This window comes from Ixodes scapularis, unplaced genomic scaffold (genome assembly GCF_016920785.2).
Source record: "Ixodes scapularis isolate PalLabHiFi unplaced genomic scaffold, ASM1692078v2 PGA_scaffold2__306_contigs__length_199485367, whole genome shotgun sequence".
NCBI classification, from domain to species: domain Eukaryota; kingdom Metazoa; phylum Arthropoda; class Arachnida; order Ixodida; family Ixodidae; genus Ixodes; species Ixodes scapularis.
This window is the reverse complement of record NW_024609857.1, coordinates 21,191,182-21,212,640: the sequence shown is the minus strand read 5'-3', so window position 1 is coordinate 21,212,640 and position 21,459 is coordinate 21,191,182. Positions and strand designations below refer to the sequence as shown.

At 48.4% G+C, this 21,459-nt stretch overlaps 2 protein-coding genes across 2 annotated transcripts; both read left to right on the top strand.

The window, feature by feature from the left end:
* The first annotated feature begins 1,544 nt into the window (after positions 1–1,544).
* On the top strand, positions 1,545–3,510 carry LOC121836343. Its single transcript, XM_042291230.1, has 2 exons — positions 1,545–3,020; positions 3,502–3,510. Exons 1-2 carry the CDS (start codon positions 1,545–1,547, stop codon positions 3,508–3,510), a joined length of 1,485 nt encoding a protein of 494 aa, XP_042147164.1.
* Positions 3,511–16,524: 13,014 nt separating this feature from the next.
* LOC115324262 (neprilysin-1-like) lies at positions 16,525–18,585 on the top strand (the record flags this gene model as incomplete). The annotated part of the gene is made up of 1 exon (XM_040209616.2): positions 16,525–18,585. A coding segment is annotated over one exon (2,061 nt), but the record flags the coding sequence as incomplete, so codon positions are not given.
* Positions 18,586–21,459: the final 2,874 nt, after the last annotated feature.

Here is a 21,459-nt window from a genome sequence, read left to right as displayed (position 1 = left end):
CACCAGACCTCACACTCGGTCACTGCTTGGACGCAGAATGGCACAACACCCTGGAAACTCTGGGCAGTGACCACTATATCCTCAACATCCTCCTGAGACGCGGCCCTACGAAGCCCATGGGAAGGCCTCTGCGAGTGGTCGAGTGGGACACTTTCAGGCAGGAGCTTGACGAAGTGGACCGAGACGGAGAGATCAAGGACCTGGATCAGTGGACCGCAGGCATCAGAGAAGTTGAAGCCTCAGCCACAAGAAACATTCCCGAGGAAGCAAATCTGACCGCGGCGGACAGTCGGCTCCTGCACCTATGGGAAATGAAGACAAACCTTGAGGCACGCTTAAGGCGAAAGAAAGGAAATCGTCGGCTACGCAGGCGAATCGCAACATTGTACAAGACCATCGAGAGTCACGCCACCTATCTCACAACTAAGCAATGGGAAGACACCTGCAACGAGTTCGAAGGAGCTCCCAACACTCCAAAGACGTGGAACATCCTTCGACATCTCCTCGACCCCGGACAAAGCCGAACCACAGTCCGAAATCAGATGGAGTGTATCCTGAACTCATTCAAGGGAGATGGAAACGAGCTTGTCCAAGAAGTACAAAACAAGTATATCGGACGAGCTCCGCCAACACCTGCGATGGAATACACGGGCCAGCCAAACCTTACGCTAGACGAAGAATTCCGACCCTTCGAAGTCATGGCTGCGATCCGAGAGCTGAAGACCCGCTCCGCTCCAGGACCTGATGGAGTCTCCAACAAGCTACTGCGGCACTTGGATGACAGAGAGATTGACCGGCTAACATCATACTTCAACGTCTGCTGGCAAAAAGGAGAAATCCCAGAATCCTGGAGGACTGCGAAGATGGTGTTTATACCCAAGCCTGGGAAAAAACTTCAACTGGAAGCCCTGCGCCCCATTTCGCTCACGTCCTGTCTCGGGAAGGTCTTGGAGCATGTCGTACTCAATCGCCTTAACAGGTACGCAGAGGCCAACAAAGTCTTCGCGGACACGATGGTCGGGTTCAGACCCAAGCTCTCAACGCAGGACGTGATGCTCCGACTGTATCATCAGATTATGGCAAGGGAATACGCACCCAAAAGGGACACCAGAGCCATACTCGGGCTGGACATCTCCAAAGCATTCGACAATGTCAGCCACGCAGCCATCCTCCGTGGGCTAAACTCCATTGATGTGGGCGAGCGCATCTTCAAATACATACAGAACTTCCTATCAAGTAGGCAGGTGCAGGTCTCGATCGGCGGTTTCCAATCTGACCTGCAAACTCTGGGCGGAGTCGGAACACCGCAAGGAGCAGTGCTCTCTCCGTTTCTCTTCAATATCGCCATGAAAGATTTACCGACGAAACTACAAGATATCCCCAACCTTCACCACAGCATATACGCAGACGATGTCACTCTGTGGATGGTAGGAGGAAGCGATGGCGCCATCCAAGACTCGCTGCAAGAAGCTATACGCATCGTGGAAGCCTACGCTAAGGAGCGCGGACTAGCCTGCTCTCAGGAAAAGTCGGAATTGCTACTCATGGCCGGCACCACGGTAAAAACTCCCTCAGGCATCATACTGCAGGTCGGAGGCAAAGACGTCCCTCGGGTCCGGCGACTTCGGATACTCGGTCTGTGGTTGCAGGAGGATGGCAAGAACACATACAGCATCGGAGTCCTCCGTAACCACGCACAGCAAGTAGGAAGACTCATAGCAAGAATCGCCGGAAAACGGTACGGGATGAAAGAGCGGAATGTCATTCGCCTTATCAAAGCCTTCGTGATTAGCCGGATTGCCTACATTGCACCCTTCCTGGACTTGACACTCACGGAGAGGGATGCCATCGATCGCATCATCCGCTGCGTATACAAGAAAGCGCTTCACCTAACACCTTCAACAGAGACCAAGCGACTCGAGAAGCTTGGGCTTCACAACACCCTCTCGGAAATCATTGAGGCACAGAGGATAGCCCACTACGAAAGGCTATCTCTGACCACAGCGGGAAGAACCATCCTCACATCTTTGGGCATCAACTACCACCCAACAGGGCACAGTACGCGAGGCTGGCTTCCAAACGAGCTACGCGAGCAACTAAAGATTTCGCCTCTGCCTCGTCACATGCATCCAGTGCACGACGCAGGCAGACGCATGGCCAGAGTGAAGGCTCTGGAGAACACTCTACAGGAAGGCTGCGACGACTCCGAGGTGACCTATGTCGACGCAGCCTCAGCTGACAGGGGTCGAATGACCCTTGCAGTTACGAATCGCTCCGGCCAAATCCTCACGGCAGGCAGCATGTACACCAGCAACAGTGCAGAGGCAGAGGAGGCAGCCATCGCCTTGGCCCTCACCCTCAGCACCACGAAAGTCATAGTCAGTGACTCCCAGATGGCCATCCGCCAGTACATGCGTGGTCACATCTCTGACAAAGCCCTCAAGATCGCCACTGGTCATCGTCTGATTGACCACCCAGTCCGCATACTGTGGTCTCCAGCCCATGCGTCACTCCCAGGCAACGAGAGTGCTCACAGTGCAGCCTGCGCTCTTACCAACCGGGCTAGCACACCAAGTGAGCACTCGACCTTCGCCACGTGGAACCACGACAACCTCTACACCTTTAAGGGGGTGCTGGACCACTACCGAGTAGAACGCCGAGCCTACCCAGAGGCTCACAGCACTCTCAACAAGGCAGAATCCACCATCCTCCGTCAAGTCCAGACGGAGACCTTCCTCAACCCGGCGCAGTTGCACTCGTGGTACCCAGATACCTACGACCCGTCTTGCAGGAACTGTGGCGAGATCGCCACACTCCACCATATACTCTGGGGGTGTCCGGAGCTGCTTCTTCACTCGAAGGATAAGGAGTTCATCAAGCAAGCCAGGCAACCAGGCGCCTGGGAATCCTTCCTGCGGGATCCTGACCCCACGACTCAGAAAATTCTAGTCCAGCTGGCCTCGGACGCCGCCGGGAACATCGCGTCTCGTCTGTCGACCGAGGGGATCGCTTCGTCAAGGGTCTCTCCCTAAGAGAGACTCGGTTGACGCGGGGATCTAACAGTCTTGGACCCAATAAAGTCTACCTCACCTCACCCGCGGTCCCGAGGGCTCCGCGTACTTTGTCCTGCGGGGTAGAGAAGTTGCCGTGCGCGGCAACGGATTTGGCGCTGAGGCGCTTTTGTCGACGTCGGGCTGCCGTGAGCGGCAGCAGCAGCGTGACAGCCTTGTACTATATTCGTTCTTCTTTGTAAATATATCTGTCGAAAAACCTCCATCGAGTTCTCCGGCTCCTGACTGGCGAGAACGGCAGATCCCCGCACCGCCGCACGACACTCCACGGTCACCCGGCTCCATCGAAACCCGAGGGAGACGACGGAGTGCCGGGAAAACCACCATCACTCCTGGAAGGAAGAATCTTTACTATGCTAGTGTCGTTACTCTGAAGCGTAGCTTATTTAGTGGCAAATTCTCCATAGCACCATCTATTTTCTTCTTCTAGCGGCACTAGTAAGTACTTTTTAGCCGCTGCTATCAGATTACGTTTACTCAATTTTTGCGCTTCGGCAAAGGCTTGTGGAATTTGTAAGAGACTTTAATTCCGTCGTAATATTGACGGGCAGACTAGGCCCGCGCAATTCGTCTTAATAGACCCTTTCCGAAATTCAGCCTGGCCGCTCTGATCACTATCATCATTTGTGGAACGGCATCTGTGCCGTACCAATGGCGGCCTTCTGGTGACTGATTAAGGAAGACGTTGAAGATGCTCCTAAGCGGATGATGCGAGGCCTGTAAATTTGGGGGTTCATATGGTGCGACGTAGCAATGGAATACAAGAGATATGTAGGCGTTCATTTCTAACTCAGATTCAGTAAAACTGTGGGCGGCACACAATCGGCTTTAGAGCCCTTTGGTCTATTCACGGGACACCATTTGGTTGGACGTTGCTCGGAGTGCATGCTCAGAAAGATGCTTGAGGCAAACTTTCTCAGGTATTAGCGGCGAGATGTTTTAGTGGTGCCTTCCTACGGTTCCCCCTTGTGACGTCATTACCTTGCAAACAACAAGTTCGATGGTGTTTGTAAATAGCATGGTGGAAGCTTGAAATCATTCATGTCTCAAAGGAACACTGCCACACCATCATAATTAAAGTTTTTTCATTCCTCTTAATTCCGTCGATGATAAATCCTTTTCTGACGTCATAGTCAGCGTTCGGCCAATCGTGGAAGGCCGACCACAGCGACGCTCTCGGTCGCGCACGTCGCCGATTTCAGAAGACACGAGCACCGCGCGAGCACAGATTTGATCGGCGCCCAAGGTCTGTGAGCGCACGATACTCACGGCTTTGGTTTCATCAAAGCATCCTCTATTGGCGACGTGAGCGATCGAAAGCGTCGCTGCGGTCGGCCCACCGCAATTGGCCGAATGTTGACTACGACGTCAGCAAAGAATGTCTCATCGACGGAAATAGGAGGAATGAAAGAACTTCAATTTTGACGGTGTTGGCAGTGTTGCTTTGAGGGCGCTATGATTTCAGGCTTCCACCATGCTCATTACAAACACCATCGAACTTGCTGCTCACAAGGTAAAAACGTCACGAAAGGTAACCAAACGAGGGCGCCACCGAAACATCTCGCCGCTAATACTCACAAACCCTGGCAGTTCGATGACGGAGCCATAGAGTGCCCGATTGCCGATTTGCAGCGCGAGGATCTGGTATCACAGAGCATTTCTCGGGGAGTCTGGTATTGAGCGCACAGCTTTTGCAGCGGTGAGGACCCGAAACATGGTTTTCAAACCCGACGAGAAAAGGAGCGGACACTCCATCGCTCGGGAGAAGTGTGTTTCGGCGTCTCGACGCAGTGGGTCGCCCGTTACGTGACTCTTGTCTGCCTCTCTACCTTTTCACTTTCGGCGGCCGCGTCACGTGAAGATCTGTCAGGCTTTGTCAGTATAGAAAAGGCTGTGGTTTCACGGACTACAAGGAATGCAAGAAGATGCGCGTACAAGTACAACGTCCCATCCACACAATCAGAATCGTCGTTCTCGGGAGACGATAAATGGTCCAGCAACATGGCTATCCCGTGAATACCCTTTTGTAAACCTTTCTCGAGGTGTCTGTGTGAGTCGGAGCTTTGTTCTCACTGCAGGTTCTCCTTCACCATCGAGACGAAAGTGATCGTGAAAGCTCTCATATTGAACAATTCCTTGCGCCGTTGTCTCGCAAAAGTGACGGTGACCTACAAAATACAAGTTTATTACCGCCATATTGATATGACAAAAGCTAAACTGCTATACGAGCCGTTAGATGGCACTGAATTTCAGAAAGGTTCAGTTGTTTCCGGCGACAACCGCTAGGTGGCAGCGTCGCAAGGAACAATCGGAGGGCCAATATTACAGAGACTATCCAACCGTTCACTCGGGGTCACGTGGTTAAGGGGCCGCGTTTGCAATAGCAGCTACAGGTAACGGAACGCGTTGGTCGTCCGCGAGCGTCTCCGCCTTTCCGCCTGCTATCCTCCTAGCCGCGCGCGGTGCATGCGCATTTTCGACCAATCTCCGAGGGAGTCGACCGCCATTTTATTACAAACGCTCCCCATGGTTTGAGTTGGACCCTCTCTACAATCTAGGCTCTCTACGAACAATAGGCGACAAAGGCGACGTCTCCGGCGTAATCCATTTCTATTTGGTGACCCGTGGCGCATAACTATTTGTGCAGGAGGACGCTGGTTTCTTCTTTTTTTTTTTTTGTTGTTGTATATTGTCTTTTTTCTAGAAAACGAGTAGAGATTTTTCAAAAAGTGTTCTCTCAATGCGTCTTCTTTTTTTGCCTTTCCATGAAGCCACTTCGAGTAACGAGTGCCATCATGCGAGGAAGATGAACTCATATTGATGCCACGCAATGTTGATTTTGAATAGAGAGAACAAAGAAGAGGCCACCACGGGCTCGAGGCATTCTCCCCTTCCTCGTGGAAACAGTCTGTTCGATCTGCTCAGTTCATTTCTGTACGGCGGCAACACACTCCTCCGTATAATCAGTCAAACCGACCAACACTCCAATTTGAATCCATGAAGAAGCAGCTGAAGATCCGGGAGAACAAGGAGGACCTCAGGGAGGGCCCAGAGGAACTCCCGAAAGGTGCACCGGGCGACCAATCGGCCGAGGAGCCGTTGTTTGAACACCTCCCAGCCAATACCGTCAAACCCGCAAGGAGACCATCGAGCCAAAAATTGGCAAAGATCCCGTCGTTTGAATACCGCCGAGCCAGTACGTACCAACCCGCAAGAAGAGCATCGGGCGAGAAATCGGCCAAAGACCCGGTGCCTGAAAACCGCCCAGAGAGCACCACCCCATCCGCAAGAAGACCGTCGGGCGTCTCGAGGCAAAGGGTCAGGCAGATGAGCGATAAGGTGAGTACCTACCACTGTTGGCGGTAACGCGTTACAAATAAGGGCGTTAGTTGGAACGCGTTCCATTTTCTGTAACTTTGTAACGTACTCGTTTCATTTTCGCAGCATTAACGGATAACGTACCTACGTTACTTATTTTGAGTAAGGGTTAACGCAGTTATGTTAGTCGTTACATCTTCTTTCTAGGAAATAAAAAAAAATTACTTTCAATTTCTTTCGCCGAGTCATATAAAGTGCATTTTTCGAGTTTTTATTTGCGTTGTTTCCTCGCCAGTATTCAGGTGGAACCGTAAAAAGATAAAGTAATAATGTCAACTTTATGCATTAACATATGTTTTTTGAAATATGGCGCTTATGTATAGCTGTAACGTCAAAACAGTAAAACTTTTCATTCAAAATGCAAAGTCAGGAAAAAGTGACGTGCGCTACGTTTTATTGCTAAATGTAGCGTTCCTTTTACATTAAAGTAACGACTAATGTAATGAGTTACTTTTTTTCGGCAATTCCTACAACACTGGTATTTACCTTTTCTTGATTTACTTCGCACGCTATACTCGGAAATGATTATTAAAAAAAGAGGGGTACGCTTTCCCGAGCTACACGAAGCCAGATGTTTACGGCGTCAAATCACTGTGGCAAGCCAGCGGCCTTTTATCCGTGGCTCCGGTATCTGCATTCGAAGATGCGCATTAAAATAGTTCGATTCGGAAGTATCCCAGCGAGTGCCGAAGCTCAGCATAGTATTCTCAGTATTCACTAATGGCGGCTATATCTGAGTCCAGGGCTGCTGAGCACGTGCTGATGGTCAGTTCCCAGAGTTCCCTTAGAACGGGCATTCCACGCCATCAAGACAGTTGGTGTTATAGTAAAGTCGCTGGATCCTGGGAAAGGAGCGTCATGTTGGCTTCCTTGCCTGCAGACAGGACGCAGAGCTCGTTCTAAGCATGCGCTGTCAACAGCGCACCAAATTAAGGCACCCAGAGAATTCACCCCCCCCCCCCTCCCTTTTACATAGGGCACTTTCATCATCTTGCGCTGTCTCCAAAAGAAGGAATATTCGAAAATATGCTAGATAAATGATCCTTATACCGATCGATTTGGTCTTTGGGTGGTCTTTGTTCCACTGGACCGGTGAGATTTCATTCATCCAGATATTTCCGAATATTCCCCCTGTACAGGGTTTACACATGACATGGTAGCCATCTTATTAGTCGTCATTCCTACTTGTTCGTTTTTCAGAGGGGATCGAGGAACATTTGGTGGCACTTCAATATATGCTGCAGATGGTACCCGTGCAGCAGTAAGGTTTTTCACAATGAACGCTGTTGTGGCGTTACGACAGACCATTCGTACAATTAGATAAAAAAAAAAAAAAAGAACGCGCCATAGACGCAGGGAAAATTAGCACGGTGCTTAGCTTGTTCGCCACTCCTGCGCACATCAGTATTTTTCAAGTCCTACCATAATTTGCGAGACGTCATCGGCTGGGATCATTCTAGCCTAACCTTACTCATTCATTTGAATCTCATCTAACTCAGAGTTAGGTTAGAAAGTACGCTCCGATTAGTGCTTTAGTGCGTATGCTTTGGGAATGGCCCTGCACGCAGAGCTTCAATCACTGCATGCGATTTACGGAAAAAGCTCGGTGAATATGATGGTGCCAAAAAAAAAGTTAACCTAAACTTAAAGTTTGTGACGCGAAACTGACGTTGCGTTCGCGTAATATGAATAGCTCATTTACATCGCATCTAAGTGGCACACAGATTGTCCAAAGGTGCAAGATCTTCAGTGTAAGATGTACATTTCTCTAGCGCAAAGCGAAACAGATGTCCTGCCCCAAACCCAGCGCCTCTTCGGGGCGGACTGCCTTCTAGCCCGGAAGTCAAATTCGGTGCATGCGACCCTTTCACCGCCAATGAGTCGTCGGTGGCGAAAGGAAAAGGAAGGCGATAATTTGGCTCGTCCATTTAGTCACTCTAGCTTCGCGTAAATACCATCGATAAAATGCGTGCCTTATGTTTCTCCCAAGTTCCGGCAACCACTGTTGGGAGAACGCGCGAACCACGTCCCTCGAGCGAGTGTTCCGTCGCAATTCGCTTCCAATGGCACCTCATCTGAGTGCTGTGTCACTGCCATTTGCTTCCAAGGGCTGCACGATCGAGACTGACTCATTTAACGGTACCCGCAAGACAAGCACATAACAGGGGTTTAGCCTCGCTTAAGGTGCAACCCCACCCTTGGTTAGTGTGATTCTGAACCAACAGATGGCGGTGGGATCGCCTTCCAGGCCTGTACAACAATGAAAAAAATCGTGTGTGGCTGGGCTTCGATACAGTTGGATATTCTCCTATAGACGCTTTACAGCAGCTGTGCATGGGCGCCGCCATAACTGACCTTCAGTTTTTGTTCCCTCTTATTCCGTTCGCTTCACTTCATCATTACCACAGCAGGACAGGTTATTGCCATTTTAGATGCTACTGTGTTCTTGTGCCCAGCATAGGCCCTTGTAAAGACCCGTCAACGCCCGCTTCAGTGGCTCGGCATCTCGGTAAGACAGGAGAAGGGCAGCTATGGCGGCTCAATCTGGCGCGTGTGTAAAGCGTCTATATCCAGAATTTGACATCCCTGGTCCCTTGCTTGGTTTTCTCTGCACGAGCTTTGTTTGGAAGGCGCACGGCTGCGCCACTTCTCGTGCAAGGGGGCCAGTTGCCACGCTACGAGCTCACGTCTCCAGCAAATGTAGGCAGAACTAGAGTGCCTTCATACACACGCGCGCTTTTGCTTGAGTGGTGACATCTCAGCCATTTTTCCGCCCAATCGTTTTTTTATGCATTTTGAAGCGCGCGCAATCTGATGTCACTCAACTCGAGCGCGTAGCTTTGGTTAATGCATAGACGCCATTTTACCGACCTAGTCACGCACCGAACGCGCGAGAGCGTCACGCTCTGGCACATTCAGGGCAACAATGGATGTCTTCACCCTTAGACAGACAGACATGTAGGCACCCTAGGCAGAACAAAGCACGAAAATTGTCCTGAGCCAAGGCGCGAGACACATGCACAACAAAACTACCGACGCGTTGAAAAATATAAAATTGCCTGTGCGCCGTTATCGGAGATTTCAGAGGCCAAGGACCCATATTACAAGTGGTCAGATTTATACAGATACGAATGAAGGTGACGAGAGGGCGAGCAGTGAACTGAAAAATAAAGGTTTAATCGGCGAACTTGTTCCAAACAAAAAAAAAAAGTAAACAAAGAGCGTCGAGGCAGCAGAAAAGCAGGCGGCGATTCGGCAGCGTAACAAAGAGCGATAGCGAGACTGACTCGACAAGGTCGCTGGCAGCCAGAGGTCGGAATTTCAGGTCGCCCTCACTCACCCTCACCCTCACAGCCACACTCACCTAAGCCCCTCACTCACCCTCACCCTCACAGACAGCTACACTCACCTTCAGCCCCTCACTGACCCTCACCCTCACAGTCACAATCACCTTCAGCCCTTCACTCACCCTCACTGAACCTCACAGCCCTCACGCACTCACCGCCCTCACGGCAATCACGCCCCTCGCGGCCCTCACGCCCCTCACCGCCCCCACGGCCCTCACGCCCCCCTCACTCACTCATGGCCCGTACGCCACTCACCGCCCTCACGCCACTCACGGCCCTCACTCACCCTCACACTCATGAATTTTCCTGGTTCAGAAACTCACTCATCCTCACCTCACCTTTGAAGATGAGGGTGAGTGAGGGTGAGTGAGGGCCCTCATGAGTGAGGTTTGTCGAGGTATGCTGGCAGCTGCTTATCTAGAGTGCGTCACGTCACCATCTCGAAAGTTCGGCAAAGAAGGTTCGAGCGTCGCGCGTTCCGGGCGAGGATGAACTGGCACTTTCGAGGACAAGAAAACAGGGCGAAAGTTCCGTCTGGTGCAAGAATGAACGCGAATCTTCCAGAAGTTCGTGACCGAGCGTTGCTTTCTCGGCTCTGCGGGCGGCAATATGACGGGCCAGCCCTTTTATCGTGCATGTGCTTGGATTTCTGTGGATTTCCAGCAAAACGTGATGGCGTCATAGTCTGGTTTAAAAAATTCTAGCTTGAGGAATTAACTACCTAAAAGAAAAGACTATTTTTTGGGCGGTCAGGTGTCTCATTTAGGTAGCTGGGTGTTTATTTTGACCCAAACCACGAGACTGGAAAACACAAAAAATGACACTCAGGTTTAGATGTTGAGTTTGGTAAACCCTAAGTGGAACTGGTGCGGGGGTCATAATAAAAAATACAGAGGTATGAAATAAACTCAGCAATAAAGAATAATTATTAATTTTAATACGATTCGGTAATAAATGCAATGACTGACCATGCAAAGATTCTGGGTCTGTAAATAGCTTTTGCGCATAGATTAAGCAACTTGCAGGGTGTCACAAAAGAAAAAAAAATACAGGGTTTCTTTTTACCGCAAGAATAAACTAGGCATCGCCGAACGCTCATTCTCCGCCCATAGGTAGAGCTAGAGGTACAACCAGATGTCAAAGTTTCAGCCCAATACGATACCTTCTTGAAAAATTATATGTGATTTTCTGAAAAGTTCAATGGGAAAATAGCGGCCGACAGAGTTTTCGAATACATGGGGCTCTATGGGCATCAGAAACAAAAAACAGGCCAAAAATGGGCTCTGTTTTTCCCATTGGAAGTTTCAGAAAATCACTTATAACTTTTGAATAAGGTGTCCGTTTGGGATGAAACTTTGGCATCTGGTTGTGACCTAGCGCTACCTTTGGGCGGAGAATGAGCGTTAGGCAATGCGTTGTTTATTTTTGCGGTAAACAAAAAAAAACAAACAACCCTGTAGATTGTTTTTCTGGCATCCTTTGCCAGTCTTAATTTGGTGATTCATGCGCGCAAGTAGTGGTAGGCAAAAATGAAAACGATGCAAACGGGTAGGCTTTGACGTTGTATAAAATATAGTGTAAGCACTTACATGATACGCCGATTAAGAATAAAACAGCCCTACGTTTTACACTAGCGTTGAGCGTGTCGAAAGTTAAGGGTGCATCAAAAGCTAAAGCTTGTACACATATACGGTTCAGGCCATTGTGTTTGAATGCTCATAGTAAATTATTACCCTCAAATTTGGTGTAAGTTGTCTCCTGGTTGCCTAAAATAGAAAGAAGGAAACATTCTAACTCTGGGTTAGTAGAAAAACTCCACCTGCTGACGGCCACCAATCATCTCGGCGCCGATTATGAGTATTCACTGCATGCCGACGGTCGCGTGCTTAGAACAGGTTTTCCCCACGTGATTTCATACGATCGCAATTTTTCTTGACAAACAACAATGTTTAGTCAGGCAAACGGTCAAATGTGAAGCTTAGAATATGTTCTATTGGTTGTGGCACACGTAGCAAATTGCATAGGCTTTTTTTTTTTTTTTTTTTGCAATCCACAACATAGAATGATCCTGGGTTACCTTGGCCTCTAATGCATGAAGCACACAAAAAAGCACGAACTGAATCGCTGTGGGATACGAAAACAATAATGATAAACAAGCGTGTAATCACGCCAAAACTGAGGGCATTGCACATACACAGAAGGTAAGCTTTGTTTCACTAAATACATTACCAATAAAGTATTTGGTTTTATCCTGCGAGCGAAGCGGAACATACAAGTGCGAGCACGCTGCCCTGAACTACACTTCCAGTGAACAAGTGCACCATCCAGAGCACCGAGCTCGCTTTTATAGCGTTTCGGGGGCTCAAATCTTTGAGAACACAATTATAATCAATTCTACTATTTCAATTATTTTTATTAAGTGCGCCTATCCGTTTTTTTTTTCTGCTTTTACGTTTACGTGCTATTTTCTTAGTTATATAATATTTTTCCAGAAGTCTGACAACTATAGTCTGTTTCATTATAAGTAAGAGCCACATAATCAAAAATGTAGACAAAAAAATAAAAATAAAAAAGAACGCGAACACACATTAAAAATTAGATGTAACGGCGCATTCAAAATTAGTCGTTAGTTTTTTAGAGAGCAGCAATTTCGTAGGACGACATTGTTACGCGATGAAGGTTATAAAAAGTGCAGTGCAACTGTTAGCTCGGGGTCTTTAACGTGCATTACGCAGTATATGTGATACACGATCGAACGACGGTAGGATGCAGATGGCCGACTGAACCCAGGGTCCCCGCTAAAGCCCCTTGATAAAGGCGTTTTTTACAAGTACCGGCAGCCACTATTGTGAAAACGCGCAAGACACGTGCCACGAGCGGGCGCTTCGCCGCCTTTCGCTTTAAAGGGCCAGTCATTATATACCCGTGCCAACGGTGCCCGTGCCACACGGGCAACTCGAATTCCATTTACAACAAATGATATTTGAAGGATCGGACAATCAGCGCGCGACACTCCGAGCGTGGGGCGTTCCACGTGCGACAGATTGCGAGCCGATTCGTTGATCACATGAATGTCATTCGTTGTAAATGACATTCGAGTTGCCCGTGCGGCAGGCACGGGCAACTCGAATGTATTAGTGCTGCGTCGCCATTTGTGTCCAAGGGCCGGTCGAGACACGGGCCTCGTGCACTGGCACCTTTGAGGTTATTTGGAAGACCAACGCAAATACATCGAGGGGATTTAGTTCCTGCACGCTCTGCAGCGGGAGCTCCGTGCTTTGAACGGAGCTCGCACTCGAGCATTTCTCCACGTGCTCTGATCTACGGTGCCACAACACACTCGGCCAACGATCCCCCACCGCACTTGATTTATCCTGTGAGCTAGACCAAATGAGCTACACTTAGGGTATCGGCAATAGACCGATCTCACCAGCTAGTTCGAGTACGCCACCGCTGCCGCCATGCATCGTGGGAGCTGTAGTCTTTCTGCACGTGTGACAACCCCCGCTGGAGGTCTGCACGAGCAGAGCACGAGGCGGCATGAGCTGTCTCGTGAACTGGCGTCTGCATCCTATGAACAACAATTATGGCGGCGTCACGCATGCGTAGAACGCTTATACTCCGTTCCACCTTCCGTGCGAGCACAGTGGACGCCACGAGCTATCCTAGCCGATCAGCGCCGGGAGAAAATCGCTTGACCTGCCGGTTGGGCAGAGCGACACAGAGAGCTCAAGGTCACATGACACTCTCTCAACGCTGGATTGGCTGGGATGGCTCCTAGCTTCCGCTGCGCTCGGACTGAAGGTGAAACGGAGTATAGTGAGATCGGTCTATTTTTCCCCCGATATTGTTTTGGCCGCCGCCATGTTGGTGGTTAGTCACAAATTAAATGCAACAGCCGGTCGTCATGATTCAAAAGTGCAACTTCCTCAGCAATAGTTTCGGTGTCAGGAAGCTCACGTAATATTGCTTTGCTTCTTCGCCAACTGTTTAAACATTTGTGGAGGACAGAAAAGCGTTTCCTGTGATTTCAGATAAAGCTTCAAATAACTGACAACCATCATTTTAAGCATCGATATCTGTGTGAAGCGTAGCTTATTTAGTGGGTCTAGTTTAGCCCGACCGCATAGGCACAGAAAGAGAACGTACAGCTTAACTTCGCGCTCTGGGCCCTGCTTTAGTGGCTTCGTTGGTTGCGCTCCGAACTAAGGTAAAGCAAAGCAAATATTCAGATCTTTGGGTTTCACAAGCCAAACCAACAAAAAGCACTTAACACGCCCAAACAAAAAAACAATTATTGCGGGTTTATTTTGACTAACCGTAGATCTTTTGACGTGCAACCGAAATCTCAGATTGGCCTCCGTCGGATTGCGGGCACCTCGGCCGATATTTAAACCCGACAAATATAGATTCATAGGCCAGCGCGTTGGCTGAGAGGAACTGAGACGTTTTAACGTCATTGCCACTTAAGAGCCACCGAGGCGGTTTTTGAAACAAAATATAGTCGAACCATTCTGACAAGCATAGTTAAATATCGTAAATGACTTATGCAAGTGATAAAAACGTTAAAATGTTTTCGCATACGTGGCGGAATCTGAAATGGCAGAATGCATTTCATGGCGCCCATTTCATTTGGATCGCGTCGGGCATGTGTACCAACGCACAGTAGAACGTGCGCAAATGTAGCTGTGATGCATCCGCAGCCTCGCGCTTGTTGTTCTCACATCTCTGGCTCTCTCACTGCGGGCATCCAGGCATCTGACACCCTGAACTCTGGCGCTTTTTCTGTCTTTCAAGTGGCGTTCCAAGCGGCACACGACGGAAAATGCACATCAAGCTGTTCTTGAACGCGTGTCGCCATCTGTACTTTATGTGAAGAAAGTACAATTCGTCGTAACTGAATGGGAAAAGTTTGAGGTCTTATAACATTCTTAACGTGTAATATATCGATATGGAAGTTCTGGAAAATGTAATATCGAAGGATGCTTCATAATTTAATGTCTCGTTATTTTGATTAGTTGACGTGATTCCGTTTTTATAGCGCCATAAAATATTACAATTTTAAACTTTATTTTTTATTTTAGAATATACATTATCTGTACAGTTTGTTGCTTTCTTTTTATTTTATTACATCTAACCGAACGCTCACGTAAAATATGGTGGACGATGGGACGTTAGAACTTGAGAAATATTTTTTTTCAATATTAGAGACTGTGGTCTATTGAAAGCCAAATAAATATTACCAACTAAACATAATCGCGATATCAAGACATTAAAGCATTGTTGAGAAACTGCTCTTTAATTTGACATTAACTTTATAATTGTAAAATACATAGAAAGAAAGTTATAAGCCGTCGGAAAAGCACCAAAACGTCATGCACGGTGGGGTCGCACCTTAAGGTGCAACCCCACCCTTGGTTAGTGTGATTCTGAACCAACAGATGGCGGTGGGATCGCCTTCCAGGCCTGTACATCATTGCGAGAAATCGTGTGTGGTGGCGCTTCCATTCAGTGGGGTATTTCTGTATATCCTGAATTCATCCCTGGTCCCTTGCTTGTTTTTTTTTTTCTGCACGAGTTTTTTTTGGAACGCGCACGGCTGCGCCAGTTCTCGTGCAAGAAGACCAGTTGCCTACGCTCCGAGCTCACGTCTTCAGCAAATGTGGGGAGAACAAAACGCGAAAATCGTCCTGAGGCAAAGGGCGATACACATGCACAACAAAACAGCCGACGCGTTGAAAACTATAAAATTGCCTGTGCGCCGTTATCGGAGATTTCAGAGGTCAATTACATATATTTCAATGTGATCAGATTTATATGGCGGGCCGGCCCTTTTGTCGTGCATGTGTTTGGCTCTTTGTATATTTCCAGGAAAACGTGATGACGTGATAGACTTCGGTTTCCAAAATTCTAGCTTGAGGAAATAAATATCTTGAATATCAAAACAAATGAACTATTTTTTTGGGCGGTCGGGTGTCTCATTTAGGCAGCTGAGTGTTTATTTTGACAAAAACCACGAAACTGGAAGACACAAAAAATGACACTCAGTTTTAGATGTTAAGTTTGGTAAACCCAAAGTAGGAGTGATGCAAAACTCGTAAAAAAAAAAGAAATAGCCGATGTTAAAATTAACTTGCTGCAATAAATGACAAGAATAAATTTTAATACGACTTCAGTGATAAATGGAGTGACTGGCCAGGCAAAGCTTCTGAGTCTGTGGACAGCTTTTGCACATAGTTTAAGCAACGTACCAGTCTTAATTTGGTGATCTATGCGTGCCAGTAGCGGTGTGCAGAAATGAAAAAGATGCAAAGACGTGCAGCACTCGTTCGAGGGATATGTCAGTCCTGCTCGCACAACAATGGCAGTCGGTGCTTGGAAGAAGCGCAAATCGTGAATCTTATAAAGGGAGCATTTATCCTCGCTTCAGAATCGCTCGATAAAACTCATGCTTCAAAAACACACACCACGAGACTCTAGACTCGTTCTTTCTCACTGTCACTGGTTTGGCGGCCGGTTCTGGCAGTGACCTTGCTGACTTTTCCTCTATATAGGATGCTGCGACGAACCAGTAGCTTGTTATAGTTGGCACTATTTTCTAGCTTGGGAACTGCGCCCCCTAAACACCTTTCTGACGCACGCAGAAGGCGATTATTAGAGTGGCCTATTTTCAACAGGCTACGGGGAAGAAAAGCCGAAGTCCACCACACTAATGCCTTCCTGTGTCTTTTCAGGACATCTCCAAGCTGAAGTGCTTCTCACCGCCTTTAAGCAAGACCATGACGGAACGTGAACTCATGAGCAGCCCAATGTTTCTCATGTTTTCCGTCCTATGCGTGAGCGTCTTTACGATCGTAATAATCGTGATCGTCGGTGCGCTCATGGGCTACAGGAGAAAAACAGAATACTGCGAGACAGAAGACTGCCGCATTCACGCCGTCATCTTGAAGATGGCCATGAACCCTGAGGTCAACCCTTGCAATAATTTTTACAAATTCGTCTGCGGCTCCTGGAAAGGCTCACAATCCATAGTGACGACTTCCACCGCGGATGACGTTACCCTCAGAGTGTACGGATCTGTCATTCAAACGTTGCTTCGAGAAGACCCTCAGCCAAGCGTGCCGCAGAAGCTCTTTCGGACGTGCAACACCCCAACATCTTCGAACAGGAAAGACGTGGAGAGATTCAAAGAGATAAAGAAGGACATCGGCATTTTGTGGCCAGAAGAACGTCAGACGTTCGTACATCCATTGGACCTTCTCTTAAAGCTGTCCATCAGGTGGAACTTTCACTTCCTCCTCAATGTTCGTGTCATTCCGTCGTCAAGGCGTCGGAACAGGACGCTGTTATTCAGCGAGGGCACCATCGCCGCCAGCTTCCAGAAGCCGCTGGTTAACAATTTTTCCATCACCGATTTCCACAGATACGTGCGGGAGCACTACGTGATACTCGGCGCATCTCCGGATACCAATCTGCGAGAGCTTATGGCGGCTGAACGTGATATCCTCGCTGCCGCACTATACGTTAGGCAAGGGGTGCCGGAGCAACTGGCCGTTCCACTCCAATCGATGCAAAACTTCACTCCTACGGTCGAACCGGAGCAATGGCTCCAGTTCCTCAACAACTATTCAGAGCCGGAGCCTCCGTTCACGCTGGAGCAGATAGTCATTATTGAAGACGCTAGGTTACTTCGCAAGATCGGAGAGCTGCTCAAGGACCACTCCGCAGAGCAGCTCGTCATCGGCATCGCCTGGATCTTCATTCAGTCATACCTGTGGGCGGTCTCAAGCTCCCCCACGATTCGATTCGGGAAAGCCGATGTTGTCAACCGTTACAAACCAGTCGTATGCTTGGAGTACATGGACGCTGCTTTGGGCTTGCTGGGGGCGACAGAGTACCTGCAGGCAAAGTTTTCTAGAACTGCGCAGCTTTTTGTTCATGACATCGTTCATAATCTCACAAAATCCGCCAAGTCCAAAATTCATTCCTCGCCGTGGATTAACAACAAGATCAAAATTCTGGCGCTAGACAAGTTAGAGGACATCCACCTCGACGTCTGGCCGATCGACGACGACTTCGGCGGCGAGACTTCATCGTTGTTATACAGCCGTCTCGGAAATATGACGGACTCGTTCATCGAAAACCTCGTGACTGTCACAGAAAACATGCGCGCACTGATCAAGCGGGACACCATCAAAGCCATTCATTCGAAACAGATAGCGCCGCCTTCGGGCTTTCTTTCTTACCTGTATTATCTCAATCAAATCAGCGTGGCCCCTGGAGGCGTTGACGCTCCCAGGTACTACGTGAACGGTACGCTGGCTATGACATACGGTGGCATTGGGATCTCGCTAGCAAGGCAAGTGGTCAAAGCGTTCGATCCACTGGGAATAACAATTAACGACCGCAGCAACGCCGTGAAATGGGTAGACCCAGACATCTTATCAGCGTATGCGGCCAGAGCGAATTGCGACAAGACTGGCGAGTCTGCTTTTCCCACCGTAGTGGCACTCGAGGTGTCTTACTCGGCCCTCAAGCAGGCTATTGAGGACCAAGACGTGCCGTTTGCAGATTTCCGACTGCGGGGCCTCAAGAAGTTCACCGAAGACCAGATACTTTTCATCACACATTGCAACGGACTGTGCTCGCTGAGTCGAGAGGATAGCGAGAACGAGTGCAATCTGCCCCTGAAGCAGTTTCCACCTTTCGCAGAAGCGTTCAAGTGTGCCATGGGTACACCGATGAATCCGTTACGCAAGTGTGTTTTCTTCAGCAATTCATCCGCATAATAGCTTTTTTTTTCGTTTCTGTAATTTATTTGATCTCGCGTTATATAATTTAATTTGTATCTCAGTAGGATCCACAGAGAATGTTAAGTGATGACGGATTGCGCGGTGTGTTTTAGTCGCCTTGTTAAAACGACTCCAGAGTTTGCGTGAAATTTCTAACTTTGATCGGAGGATGAGTGCGCGTTAGCATGCCATTAATTCTGTTCGACAGCATAAAATACTATACCAACGAAGACGAAGGGGCAGGACTGACAAAAGATGGCGTTTGTTTTTAGGCGTTGCCTTTTTAAAAGTTGGATTAACATTCAAAATAGAAAATTAGATTTCGGAATAATGCGGAAAGATAATAATTATACTAATACGCGTATATCATAGCAAGTTTTGGTATTGTGTGCACGATCAAACCCAAGCACTGTGCGTTTTAATTTGCTTTTATACGCAATACTAAAACTGATAGCCACTTAACGCGACTAAAACATGTGCACGCTATTTAATTTTGTTCACTTAACGCAGGCTTTTCCTAAGAGATTTCACTCAAATGCGGTAGCGGTTCAGTCAACAACTCCAATAGGGGACACGTTAGTTGAAGTATCCGTTTAAAGTATCTGAACATCGAGTGATTCATCACAACCATGTGCTGCGTATCATGCTTGACTCGTCAACACACAGACTTTTACTCGCTTGGAAAGGAAGTGACTTGAGATGTCGGCGGCGGAACGTTCTTCCGTCTTTCCATTTCGGTGTTGAGGCCGACCTTCCTTGAACAGTAAAAAGGACTGCGTTACGTTGGACGTTACACCAACAATCCTCGTCTTCAAAAACAAGGTTGTGCGCAAAGCGAGAGTTATTGCGTCGAAAATAGCCCGAGAGCCAATGGCCGCAAGCGCACTTCGAAGCAGACGCCACCTCTGTTGCCGATAGGGGCAGCGCTGCTCCAACACTCTCGCCGTCTCCCAAGAGCGTTCCTGTGTTTCTCCAAAGTTTTGTTCCGCTCAACGTTTTACTTGAGAACAATTTGTTCTACTTATTGCTTTCTTCACCCTTCTAAAAATATAACGGGCTGACTGAAAAAAAACAAAAAAAAAAACGACTGTAGACCAGGCATCAATGCCCATGTACAAGCTTGTTTTAAATTGTGTGTAACATCAGGCAATCTTCTTTTTTAATTTTGCTTCGACTGTTAAAGGCTTCTGTAGCAACAGTAACTTAAACTTCAACTTTTGCACTCGATTTCTTTTTTATCAAAACACCCCTCGTTTGTTGATTGTATGAAAGATGTATAAAATCTCAGAGATGTTTCAACGTAGCTAGTTGGAAGCCATAAAGCTGGGGCCACAGTGCTCATAGATCATACAAAATGAAGTCTGGCAGACATCAGTCACCACCGGTTCGAATGCCGCGTGCATAGCTTCACTTTGAGAAAAAGGGAAAACTGCGCGTGCAGAGTTTTGATCAGCTATCAAGGTACGCGAGCGCACAGGTAACGCATAGATTTGACCTCAGCATCAGAAAACGATTTTCCCGGTTATGCGGAGTGCATGTGAGAGATGAATGGAGCATGCGCGGTTCGAGGGAGTGATCCGATTCCACCCAAAAAACAAGGCCTGCCCCCTAACGTCATCACTAGTGGCTAGTTATTCCATAGATTTCCCCTAGTGCGACACGAATTGCTCGATCCGCGCCCGGCTCGAAACGGGAGAGCAACTGGAGCAACTCGGAGACCGTTTTGGGGGAATAACCCGTTTCAGAAAGGTGAGTTAGTATTCTCAACGCCATTTAAAGGGGCCATGAAACGAATTTTGGGTTGGGATGAATGATTTTAAATTGGGACTCTACTAATCGCATATCGTTTAGTTGGCCAAAAGAAAGAGCTTAGAAAGTCAAAAGCCAGCTTTTCGGTACGAACATTTGAAAATATAGCGGACTATTTTGTACTTTCTTGCCTTCGAAAGCTCTCCTTTTCACATGATACATCCGCGCTTACAAAAGCACGTCACCGGCGCCAAACTGACGTCAGCAGAGCCCAGCTCACGCATTGGACACGAGAACTGCGTCACTCTGACGTATGCGCTCGTCAACAATCAATCCATCGACGAATATTTGGATTCGCGTTCGTGGCCAATAAGTGCCCTGACGGAACTTATTGTCACTGGGGAATGACAAGTTCTATGGTGTGCATAGAAAGCACGGTGGAAGCTAGGAGTCATGGCACCGGTGCCGAAGGAATGTCAGGACCACGTGATTTCATAATTCGCATTTGAGTTGAGGATTAAAGCTAAGGAGGAAGAAGTAGGAAAATCGTTTCATGACCCCTTAAAAGGTACGATAAAAACACGTTTATAGCGCGCAACTGTGTGACTAAATAGTGCGGAAAAAAATTTAATGATGCTGATGACGGCGCAGCAATTGGTTTCTTCGTATGAACGTGGGTGGCCCGTTGTTGCTGGTGTTGCGACGTCGAGTTGCTGGGAGAAGTTGCCCCATGTCAAGTGGGCCTTTGCAGTTCCGCCATCGCGTCTCGCAGCGTCTCACGACGAGACGCCAGCAGGCGGCGACGCCAAGACGGACACGTCGGCCGGTCTGCAGGTGCGACTCGCGTCAAGGTTCAGCATGTTCGCCGCTTGGGGCGGGGGTCCACCAGCGATGACGTTATGCGTAGGCCTTGTCTGCCATGCGGTACTGAGTGATCGCATGTGAGATGAAACTCCTCACAGGGGCTGCTCCTCAGTCCGTGGCAGACGGTGTATCGGCTGCAAATCCCTCGCTCGTTGGAACACATGTGGTCGACAACAGCAACGTATGCCCGGAAAAAGTGAGGGAGACTAGGTTTGGGGAGAGCGCGAGGGGACGAGGCGAATTCCTCGTTCGTGGAAT

What these genes read in the sequence shown, in the direction of transcription:
- LOC121836343 (XM_042291230.1), top strand. Translation starts at nt 1,545, where the DNA reads ATGGCCGGCACCACGGTAAAAACTCCCTCAGGCATCATACTGCAGGTC.